At 42.3% G+C, this 12,395-nt stretch overlaps 1 protein-coding gene and 1 non-coding gene across 2 annotated transcripts in view; one reads left to right on the forward strand and one right to left on the reverse strand.

The window, feature by feature from the left end:
- Positions 1-6,206, reverse strand: part of LOC141673515 (uncharacterized) — a 55,555-nt gene extending 49,349 nt beyond the window's left edge. The window contains exons 1-2 of the mRNA XM_074480264.1: positions 5,591-6,206; positions 5,209-5,508 (exon numbers count right to left, since the gene is read on the reverse strand). Of these exons, the coding sequence (XP_074336365.1) occupies positions 5,209-5,508; positions 5,591-6,082 (792 nt within the window). The 5' untranslated portion in view covers positions 6,083-6,206. The remainder of the gene's footprint in view (positions 1-5,208; positions 5,509-5,590) is intronic.
- A 5,222-nt stretch (positions 6,207-11,428) lies between these two features.
- LOC141676180 (small nucleolar RNA R71) lies at positions 11,429-11,535 on the forward strand. Its single transcript, XR_012556784.1, has one exon. It is a non-coding gene; the product is annotated as a small nucleolar RNA R71 (small nucleolar RNA).
- Positions 11,536-12,395: the final 860 nt, after the last annotated feature.

Raw genomic sequence — 12,395 nt, forward strand, 5'->3', positions numbered from 1 at the left:
GAGCTAAAGAATCCTTAAGAGATTACCTAAATCGTTTTACAAAGGAGGCTTTAAAAGTCCCAGACCTTGATGATAAGGTAGCCATGATAGCACTGCAACAAGGAACTAGGGATGAGTTTTTCAAGATGTCTTTGGCCAAACGACCCCCTGAGAGCATGTTGCAGCTCCAAGAGAGGGCAGGGAAGTATATCAAGGTTGAAGAGAGTATGAGGAAGACCGTAGTAAGTAATGAGCCCACTGGAGGCAAGAAACGAAAAACTGATTTGGAGTATATCGCTAAGGATAAGTATCCTAGAACTGAACAAAACCCTGATTCAACCCCCAAGAAGGGAGGACCTGGGCAAAAGTTCACTGAATACGCTAAGCTGAATGCCCCCAGAAGTCAGATTTTGATGGAGATTGAGAAAGACAGAGATATTCGCTGGCCTAAGCCCTTGAAGGCTGATCCCGCCAAGCTAGATAAGGGCAAGTATTGCAGGTTTCACAAAGATGTTGGCCATGACACCGATGAGTGTAGGCAGTTGAAAGATGAAATTGAGTTTTTGATTCGAAAAGGAAGGCTGAACAAGTATACTGGAGATGGAGGAGACAGAAACAATAATGGAAGGAAGAACTTTGAAGATCGTAGGAGGGACCAAGATGATCAGGGGCGGAATCCCCAACCTAGAGGACCAGTTATAAACACCATTTATGGAGGGCCGAGACCTCGAGGGCCTGTGATAAACACGATCTTTGGAGGTCCAACTGCTGCTGGATTGTCCAAAAATTCCAGAAAGGCATATACTAGAGAGGTTATGCATATTGTTGGAGAAGCCCCGAAGAGGGCCAGGACAGAAGTAACATTGGCTTTTGATGATTCCGACCTAGAGGGTGTGAAGTTTCCCCATGACGACCCGCTGGTCATAACGCCGATAATAGGAAATAGCCCGGTTAAGAGGGTCCTTGTGGATAATGGTGCTTCTGTGGATATCTTGCTCCACGACACCTTTCTAAGGATGGGGTATAACGACTCCCAGTTGACACCAACCGACATGCCGATATACGGATTTGCTGGAGTAGAATGTCCTGTGGAAGGGATAATTAAATTACCAACCACCATAGGTACGGAGCCTAGGCAAGCAACGCAGATGCTGGATTTTGTGGTGGTAAAGGCTAGTTCAACTTATAATGCTATCATGGGGAGAACAGGGATACATGCCTTCAAGGCAGTCCCCTCCTCCTACCATTCAGTCATGAAGTTCCCCACCCGAAACGGGATTGGAGAAGAGAGGGGAGATCAAAAGATGGCTAGAAGCTGTTATGTGGCCTCTTTGAGGGCAGATGGAGTCGGGGGGCAGGTTCTTCCTATTGAAGATATGGATGTTCGAGAAAATGATGAAAATAGAGGAAGGCCAGCAGAAGAATTGGTTTCGGTTCCTTTAGATCCCAAGAATCCTGAGAGGATGACTTTCATTGGAGCTACATTAGAGGAGCCCCTTAGAGGGAAGTTAGTGAAATTTTTGCAAGAAAATAGTGATGTGTTTGCATGGTCAGCAGCTGATATGCCAGGCATAGACCCGGGGTTAATTACCCACAAGTTAAACGTGGATCCAAGCCGGAAGACAGTGAAACAAAAGAAAAGAAATTTTGCCCCGGAAAGACAAGAGGCTATAAAGCAGGAAGTGGAAAAGCTCTTAGAGGCTGGTTTCGTTGAGGAAATTCAATTTCCGGAGTGGTTAGCAAACCCTGTAATGGTGAAGAAGGCTAATGGAAAGTGGAGGATGTGTATAGACTTCACCGATCTGAATGATGCATGCCCCAAAGACTGTTTTCCGCTGCCTAGAATTGATACTTTGATTGATGCCACCGCTGGACATGAGATGCTGAGTTTCATGGATGGGTTTAGCGGATACAACCAGATCAAAATGCATAAGGATGACATTCCAAAGGTATCATTTATCACTGACTTTGGTGTTTATTATTATCTTGTTATGGCGTTTGGTCTCAAGAATGCAGGAGCCACCTATCAAAGGTTGGTGAATAAAATCTTTAAGGATCTTATTGGGAAGACTATGGAAGTCTATGTTGATGACATGCTAGTCAAGAGTCTAGTAAAGACTGATCATATAACCCATTTGAGGGAAGCTTTTGAGGTCCTGAGGTACCACAAGATGATGTTGAATCCCACGAAGTGTGCTTTCGGAGTAGGATCTGGAAAATTCTTGGGGTTGATGGTCTCAAAGAGGGGAATTGAGGCTAACCTCGATAAAATAAAGGCAATCCTGGACATGGAACCCCCAAAAACTGTCAAGGATGTTCAGAAACTCACAGGAAGGGTTGCTGCGCTAGGACGATTCATCTCCAAGTCAGGAGACAAGTGCTTGTCATTCTTCAAGTCATTAAAGAACATTAAAGACTTTGTATGGAGTGAGGAAAATCAGAAGGCATTTGAAGAGTTAAAGAAGTATATGGGCCAGGCCCCGTTGTTGGCCAAGCCAGTTCTGGGTGAAGTTTTATTCTTGTACTTGGCTGTTTCAGAAAGCGCCTTGAGCGCGGTGTTGGTTAAGGAGGAACTGAAAGTCCAGAAACCCGTATACTATGTCAGCAAAATTTTGCATGGTGCTGAGTTGAATTATTCAGCCATTGAGAAATTCGCTTTAGCCTTAGTGATGGCTTCAAGAAAGCTACGTCCTTATTTTCAAGCTCACCAAATTGAAGTGCTAACAAATCAGCCACTGAGAAATATCATTCACAGTCCCAAGACAAGTGGGAGACTAATTAAGTGGGCAATAGAGTTGGGAGAGTTCGATCTCAAGTATAAGCCACGTATGGCCATAAAAGCCCAGGCACTAGCTGACTTCGTGGTGGAATGTACCATACCCAACCAAGAAGTCGGGGGGCAGGAAGATACCACACCTCAAGACAAGGGAGTCGACAATGGGGACAAGGAGAAAGAATATTGGGTTCTCTATTTTGATGGAGCATCAAAAACAAATTCCAGTGGAGCAGGGTTGGTTTTGCAAAGCCCTGATGGATTCTTAATTGAGTATGCCATGAAGCTAGACTTCCCAACCACAAACAATGAGGCAGAGTATGAAGCCCTGATTGCTGGCCTTGGTCTAGCTGGGACACTTAGAGTCAAAAACTTAAAGGTCCGTGGAGACTCGAAGTTGATCATATCCCAGGTAAAGGGAGAATTTGAAGCAAGGGATGATACGATGGCAAAGTATGTTCGCCTAGTAAGGGCTGTGATGACCCAATTTAATGAATGCCATGTTGAACACATTCCAAGGGAAGAAAATGCTAAAGCAGATGCGCTATCAAAGTTTGCTTCATCTGAGATTGAAGAAAGTTCAGGAAGTGTGTACTTCCGTGTTTTGAAGACACGAAGCATAGATGTTAAGCTTGTGGCTCCCGTAGGCTTGGGGACGTCATGGATTGATCCCATCAAGGCTCACATTCAGACCGGTTGGTTGCCAAGCGATACAATTGAGGCACGGAAGTTAACTGTTCGAGCACTAAGGTACTCTTTGATAGATGGGATTCTATATAAAAGATCTTTCGTGGTTCCTTACTTGAGGTGTCTCAGGCCCGATGAGGCACGCTTGGCTCTTGAGGAAGTGCATGAAGGCATTTGTGGTCAACACTTGGGGGGCAGGGCCTTGGCTCATAAGATAACTCGTTTAGGCTTCTATTGGCCAGAAATGATGGCTGATGCCAAAGAATATGTAAAGAAGTGTGATCGTTGTCAGAAGCATGCACCAGTCGCCAGACAACCCCCCGAGATGCTGACCTCCATCAACTCACCTATTCCCTTTGCTATGTGGGGGATGGATATTCTAGGGCCTTTTCCTATGGCCACAGCACAAAGGAAGTTTCTGATTGTAGCCATTGATTATTTCACCAAGTGGATCGAAGCCAAACCTTTGGCCAAAATCACAACTAAGCAGGTTGCACAATTCCTGTGGGAAAACATTATGTGCCGATATGGAATTCCCCGTATCCTCGTCACTGACAATGGAACGCAATTCAACAATGAGGAATTCAAGAAGTATTGTGAAGAAAATGAAATTGAGTTACGATTCACCTCTGTGGCTCACCCGCAAGCCAATGGGCAAGCAGAAGTAGCAAATCGGATAATCCTGGATGGACTAAAGAAGAGGATCGAAAAGTCGAGAAATAATTGGGTAGATGAGATACTTCCCATATTATGGGCTTATAGGACTACCTGTAGAGTCACGACAGATGCAACTCCTTTCATGTTGGCATATGGGGCGGAAGCAGTAGTTCCCGTGGAGATATCACATTCTTCTCCAAGGATTCAGGCTTTTGATGAAAAAGAAAATGAGGAAGGGCAGAAGTTAGCCCTGGATTTAATCGATGAAGTACGAGATAAAGCACACGCAAAGATAGTAGAATATCAGAAAAAGGCTTCGTTCTACTACAACCTAAGGGTTAAAGAGAGGTTTTTCAAACAAGGTGACCTAGTCTTGAGAAAAATAGAGGCTTCTGGTGTCGGACAGAAAGGAAAGCTTGCCCCAAACTGGGAAGGGCCGTATAGAGTCAAGAGCGTTCAGGGTAGAGGAACCTACAAGCTGGAGACTATGGATGGTTTTGAAGTCCCGAGAACCTGGCACGCACAAAACCTGAAGGTTTACTACGTGTAAGATGGTCGAAGCACGATTCTCACTCGTCAGGATGGCGAGTAGGTTAAAAAGCACCTTGAAGCTTTGCTTGCTTAGGATTTATATGTTTTAGTTTTATTACGAAATTTATTAAGACTTGTGTAAGGGACGAATCCCAGACAATTTTATGAAATTCATAAGTTCTTCAAAGTATGTTTGTGGCCTAACAAATAAAAATCAAATGCATGGATGCAAAGCATAAAAGGTGATAAATGAGATAGATCTGATAGATGTTACAAAAGTTTGATAAATAAAGTCTCGAAAATAAAAAAAGCCACGCAGGGCTGAAAAAGCTCTAAGGAGCTGAGGTGCCCTCGGCGTCCATATCATCGTCTTCTCCGCTCTCGCTAGATGTCTCCGTCGTTTCGGAGGAGGAAGAGCTGTCATCCTCAGCGGGTCTGGAAGAGGACTCGGGAGGAGGAAGAAGTGGATCCTGAGGAACATGATCCGAGACGACTACTCGGGTACGAAACCTCTGTAGCAAAGCCTCATCGTCAGGACAGATGTAGTCCGCCGGGTTAATATCAGGACAAGCCTCGTTCACGGTCCCAAGGGCCGTGTCCCAACCAGTCCTAAAAAACTCGGGAAAGACTGAATCATCCCTAATCCTCATGGATTGGGCAAACTCCTCCGAGTCCAGATAATTGTCTATAGCTTTATCCTTCTCCGCCCGAAGTACCACCAGCTCGGCGTTAGACTCTCCGAGTTCTTCCTCCTTGCGCTTGAGCTTCTTCTCCAGGGTAGCATACTTCTTCTGCTGCCTCCTGAGGGCGTTATCGGCCTTATCAGAAGCCCGCTTCCATGATTCGGCTTGCCTCACAGCGCCTTGAAAGTAGGCGTTAGACTGAAACAAAACAATTAACTAAGTGTAAGGCAAGAAAGTGCTACAAGAACGAGAAATAAGTTTAAAAAAAGAGAAGGCATACCGAAGCCAGAGATTGGGCTCCCATGAGCTTAATCCTCTCAAGGTCAGGAGTGGCCACTACATCAGTAAAGTCCTTTGGAGTCACGCTATGGTAGGACCAATCCCAAGCATGCTTCGTGGAACCAACCACGGTATCCCCTCGGCGGAATCCCCAGAGAGGCTGAAAGGCGCCTGTAGCAGCAGCAGCAGGGGCAGCAGCAGTGATAGGAGCATTATGGCCCTCGGCTCCTTCAGTTGAGGCCTCCCCCATAGGCTCCTTGTGCTTTCTCAAGAAGATAGGCTCTGTCGCCTTTCCTCGGGTGTCTAGGCCTGCTAACCGAGCTTTCTTCATCCTAGCTGTTTCCTCGACCAAGGGGACATTGTCCTCGTTAATCTCCTTAGCAGCTGAAACAAAGCAAAAGACAAAATAAGTGATGTTAATAATGCGTGAAAGAAAGAAAAATTGAGAAGGGAAGAGAAATACCCTGTTGAGAAACAGAGGATAGTCCCACATGAATCAGGGAAAACTCTTCTAAAAGAGTCCAGCTGGTGGTGGTGCCATCATCCTGAGTGAGCCCATTATAAATGATAGTTTCTTCAGGAGTTAAGTGAATGGATTTGAGGCTACCATCACTGACCTTCCCGAAGGAAGATCGAAAGAGCGTGCCCCAATCGCCATTCTCCCAACGTAACCCGACGAAACTATTCCTCCAATTTGGATTATTATCCGGAATAGAGGCGCTGTTAAAGATATGTTTGCTTTTGGGCCTTTGTTTGACATAAACCCAGCCACAAATATTGGAAGAACTATTGTAACATTGAAAGACTTTCCTAAAAACGGCTACAGAAAGAGGAAAGCCCTCCCTAAGACAACAAACCATAAAACATAGAATATTCCTCCAGGCGTTTGGAGGAAGCTGACACGGGTTAATTTGTAAGTCAGCCAAAAGATGAGGGATAAAAGGATGGAAAGGGAACCTAAGCCCAGCATTAAGGGCGTCGGTGTAGATGAAGAGAGTATCAGGCCTCCAGTGGCAAGTACGGTCACCACCAGAGACTGGAACTAGTCTAAAGGGAGGAGGGACGTTATAACGAGCATTTAGTTTATTGAAATCTATGTTATGCCAAGTATTACAGTGATTAAAGGAGTCGAGGTGTGCAGTGGAAGGATATTCATCCCCCCTAGTGTTAATCATATCGATCAAAGACATATACGAAGAACGAATATCGATATCCTTACCTCGTTTTGAAGCCGAGGCTATCTTTGCCGCCCTCTCGGAATTCTTGTCAGCCATTAGAAAGCTAGAAAAAGCCTGAAGGAGAGGTTGGAAAACTAAAGGAGGGATTTGAGAGAGGAAAGGCTAGAAAGTTGGAGGAAGGATGAGAAGAAATTTGTTGGAAGATTGAAGAAATGAAATGAGAGGTGTGAGGAATCACACTCTCATCCCACCTCTTTATAGCCAAGAAGAAGGGGATTTGGGCCTCAAAAAAGCCCATATGGGCCCAAAAATGGAAGGATCTGGAATGTTCCAGAATATTTTAGAAAGTCTTAGAAAAGTATGGAAAAATCTGGAATAATATGGAAGATTCCAGAATATTCTGGAAGACAGGCTTAAGAGTTCAAGCCCAACCCAAGTTTGAACGGGCTTTGGAATTAAAGCATGATAGAGGCCCAGTCCAAGAAAGCCCAGAAAGAGGGCCCGATTAGTTGACAAATAAGGCCCAGATTTAAGAAATAAGCCCGTGAGCTAAAAGCCCTGTTAAAAAACAATGGGCCCAAAGGATAGCCCCATAAAATCCAGGCCCAAATCAAGGGCCCAATAGAGTCCAGCCCAGACGTATGACCCTAAGAAAATATATACATTAACATGTTCTTGACCCAATTCGATCAAGGCACAAACTGTATTTTTCCTTGAATGAGTTATGGTCGAAAGGGCATCGACCAGGGCTGAGAGAAAGATTAATTCGGTCAAAATATTATTTCCTGACCGAAAGGGTCAGGATTCTGATCGAGAAAGCCATGCCTGAAACCTTGTCGACTAGAAACCAAAGGAACAAAATTTCTGGTCGAAAAATTTCTGGTCGAAAATTTTCTGGTCGAAAATTGTAAAAAAAAAAAAAAAAAAAAAAAAAAAAAAAAAAAGAGGAAGGGGTGAAAATCCTGGCCGAAATTCGACCAGGATTCCTGATCGAATGAGCCCTGCCCGAATTTGCATCGACCTGGGCAACAAATGAAGGTTAATTCGGTCAAAAAACAGGACTCCTGACCGAAAGGAACAAAATTTCTGGTCGAAAATTTTCTGGTCGAAAATTTAAAAAAAAAAAAAAAAAAAAAAAAGGTTAAGAGAAAAATCCTGGCCGAAATTCGACCAGGATTCCTGATCGAAAGCATCCTGCCCGAAAAGCTGTCGACCAGGGCAATATGGGGGTTAATTCGACCAGGATCCTGGTCGAATGGATTCCTGGTCGAAAACTATATTAAAAAAAAAAAAAAATATAATAAGGAAAATTCCTTAAATAATTTCTGAAAAATATTAATATTTTCAGAAATAAGGAATAAATCCAGAAAAATTAGGATAAATCCCAGAAATTAAGGGAAAATCCAGAAAAAATAAGAAAAATTCCTTAAATAATTTCTGAAAAATATTAATATTTTCAGAAATAAGGAATAAATCCAGAAAAATTAGGATAAATCCCAGAAATTAAGGGAAAATCCAGAAAAAATAAGAAAAATTCCTTAAATAATTTCTGAAAAATATTAATATTTTCAGAAATAAGGAATAAATCCAGAAAATTAGGATAAATCCCAGAAATTAAGGGAAAATCCAGAAAAAATAGGGAAAAATTCCTTAAATAATTTCTGAAAAATATTAATATTTTCAGAAATAAGGAATAAATCCAGAAAATTAGGATAAATCCCAGAAATTAAGGGAAAATCCAGAAAAAATAAGGAAATTCCTTAAATAATTTCTGAAAAATATTAATATTTTCAGAAATAAGGAATAAATCCAGAAAATTAGGATAAATCCCAGAAATTAAGGGAAAAATCCAGAAAAATTAGGAAAAATCCCAGAAAATTAGGGAAAATTCCAGAAAATTAGGGAAAAATTCCTGGAAATTAAGATAATTTCTGAATAAAAGGAAGATTCGTTGTAAATGTGTAGGTCGCTCCACACTTTACGCAAAAACGAAACCCTGTAAGGGAACGAATAGATTTAACTTCTGCGAAACCTAATCAATGTTTCCCAAAAGTTGGGGGGCAAATGATAGGGATAAATAAGTCCTGATTTTATAATTAATGGGCTGCTAGGCCCAATAATAATAAGATGTATAATATTCAGACCAGAAAGGTTAAGTCTGACGGACCAGATTAGGCCTGGTGGAATAAAAAAGGCCCAAAAAGCCCTGATCATTAATTAATTTCGTAATTAATTAATAAGGGAGAAATCAGATGTTGAAAAGAGTCCCGATAAGGATATAAATCCTTAGAGATTAGCCTCAAGGGGACCTGAAAGGATAAGGAATCAGCTTCCTACTTCCTAGGACTCCTAAATCTATCCTAATTCAGAGGCTTATCCACCAAGCCTCCTATACCAAGTCCAATTCAAGGACTCCCACATCTATATAAGGGGTCTCACCCCCACCAATCAGAACTACGTTTTTTGACTTGATCCTTGGTAATCAGCAAGGTACGTAGGCATCTTGTTAAGGCAGATTGAGTCACGAAACACAAGAGCAGTCAAACCGAGCCTCGAAGCTCACGTTCCTTAGTATTAAATACAGCAATTATATATAGTAGTTTTAATCCATAACACTAGTGTCTCGAACAACAGTACCGAAAGCGTGTGTCAAATCTTCAGCAAAATATTGGTGGATGACATGCATGGCCTCCATACGCCTAGTCAATCTTCTATATTGGGCATCACCAACACCAGTCCTATCAACTACCTGTTGCACATGAGCAGAACCCTATATAGGCACGGGAATATCCGTCCAACCACTCTCTTCATCATCAAAAATATATCCAAACCCCTTATCATGGGGTGCACCTAAGAATGAATAATTCAAGTGATTTGGTATTCGGTTGAGCTCAAGAATGGGAGCTTTTTGAATAAATGGTTCAAAACGCTCCTGAGAAATTTTCAGCTCTGCTAACCCAAGAGAATCGAATGGAAAATCCAACTTCCTCATCCACGGAGGTGCATTCAAAACCTGTAATTGCTCTACTTTAAAGCACTCCTCTTTAGCTTTGGGTAACTTTATTTCCTTGAACACATTAAAAGTGACCTTTTGATCGTGAACCTTCATCAAAAGCTCTCCTCTTTGCACATTGATCATAGTTCGTCTAGTAGCCAAGAATGGTCTCCCCAAGATGATAGGAATCTTCTTATCTTCCTCAAAATCAAGAATTACAAAGTCAGCATGGAAGAAGAGTTTATCCACCTTGACCAAGACATCCTCCACTATACCTCATGGATAAGCGATGGAACGGTCAGCTAGTTACAATGCCATATATGTTAGTTTCGGATCAGGCAGACCAAGCTTCTTGAAGATAGATAAGGGCATCAGATTGATGTTAGCTCCTAAATCACATAAACATTTGTCGAATGACAAATTTCCGATGGTGCAAGGAATAGTGAAGCTTCCAGGATCTTTAAGCTTCGGAGACAACTTTTGTTGCAGCACAGCACTGCATTCCTCCGTTAGAGCAATGGTCTCTAAGTCATCGAGCTTCACTTTCCGAGAAAGAATACCTTTCACAAACCTCGCATAGCTAGGCATCTGTTCAAGAGCTTCAGCGAAAGGTATGTTGATATGAAGTTTCTTGAACCCCTCCAAAAACTTCTCAAACTGCTTATCCAACTTTTTCTTCTTCAGCCTCTTAGGAAAATGAGGTGGAGGATAGATCTGTTTGTCCCCTGTATTACCCTCAAGAGGAGTGTGTTCCACAGTAGTCTTCCTTGGTTCCACCTCTGCTTCCTTCTGCACTTCTTCTTCAGCCACAACTGCATTTTCCAAAACTTGAGATTTTTCAGGCTCTTCGTCTTGCTGAATTTGGGGGCTTGCGCCCTTTCCAAACCTCAAGGTGATGGCGTTCACCTGTTCTTCAACTTCCCTCTTTCCTGGATTGGCTTCTGTAGAACTAGGAAGCGTTCCTGGTGGTCGATTCAATAAGGCGTTAGCAATTTGCCCTATTTGGTTCTCCAGATTCTGGATGGAAACAGCCTGGCTTTGGCATATAAGAGCCTAGTTTTTGCACATAAGCCGCAACTCCTCCAATTTAGATTTTTCATTCAAAGATAGACATGCATCAAGAGTTCGTTGTTTTGGTGTAATTTGTTGCTGAAAACCAGGAGGGTTGAATAGCTTATTTCCAAACTGCTGGAACGGCTGTTGTATCACATTTTGATTGTTGCTCCAGCTGAAGTTAGGATGATTCCAGTTGTCAGGATGATAAGTGTCTGGAACTGGTTGCTGCGATCTCTGAAAGTTGCTCACAAACTGAGCTGATTCACTAGATATAGCGCATTGCTCCGTCGCATGTGAACCTGCACATAGCTCACAAACACTGGTTATCTGATTAACACCCAAGTTAGCCAGAGAATCGATCTTCATAGACAACTCCTTTAGTTGAGCAGTGATAGCAATAGCTGTATCCACCTCAGGAACTCTTGCTACCTTGCTATGTGGCAATATCTGGGCTGGATACTGATATCCATTAGCAGCCATCAATTCAATTAGATCATAAGCTTCCTCATAGCTCTTTGCCCATAATGCTCCTCCTGATGTTGCATTGAGCATGGGTCTGGTCTGTGCTCCCAAACCGTTATAGAAGCAATCGATGATCATTCAATCAGGCATTCCATGATAAGGACACTTCCTAAGCATCTCCTTGTAGCGCTCCCAAGCTTCACACAAAGATTCTCCCGTTTGCTGCGCAAATTGAGTAAGAGCATTCCTCATTGCAGTTGTCTTTGCCATAGGAAAGAATTTAGTAAGAAATTTATGAGCAAGATCCTCCCAAGTAGTAATTGAACCAGCTGGTCGAGAGTGTAACCAGCTCTTAGCCTTGTCCCTCAGAGAGAATGGAAATAGTATCAGCTTCACAGCATCTTCAGAAACACCGTTGAACTTGAAGGTGCCGCGGATCTCAATGAAATCCCTAATGTGCATATTGGGATCTTCCGTTAAAGAACCCCCAAACTGGATTGAATTCTGCACCCATTGAATTATGCCAAGCTTGATCGCAAAGGTATTAGCTGTGATAGCTGGCCTGACAATGCTAGAATGAATGTCATTGATCTTGGGTTGAGAAAAATCCATCAAGGCTTTCGTTCGTGTTGCTGGATCTCCCATTTTAATGAGTACCTGAAACACAAACAAATAAACCGTTAGAGTAAAAGAGTCCGAGTCAGTGAACTTTAATGACCACTGATGACAAGCACATAAACTAAAAATTAACATCGAGTCCCCGGCAGTGACGCCAAAAACTTGTTAGGGCGAAAACACGCGCTAATATTCACGCAAGTATACGCGTTCGCAAGTAGTATAAGATATAAATCAGATTCGTTCCCATAGAGACTGGTTTAGGTTAAGTTTAATTTATGCACCTATGCAACAATGTATGGTTATCGCTCAATGCTAAGACAAATAACAAATTGGGTTTTTATTAAACTAAGAGATTATACTATATAACATTAACTAAGAGAATTGATGTTGAATTACTATATATGACAAACATGGAATTTTAACTTCATTAAATACTTCATTCAATAGCCTTATTATTCTTAACCTTAGCATGTAATGGTGATGACACTAATCAAATA

The sequence above is a fragment of the Apium graveolens genome, chromosome 7, assembly GCF_009905375.1.
Source record: "Apium graveolens cultivar Ventura chromosome 7, ASM990537v1, whole genome shotgun sequence".
NCBI classification, from domain to species: Eukaryota; Viridiplantae; Streptophyta; class Magnoliopsida; order Apiales; family Apiaceae; genus Apium; species Apium graveolens.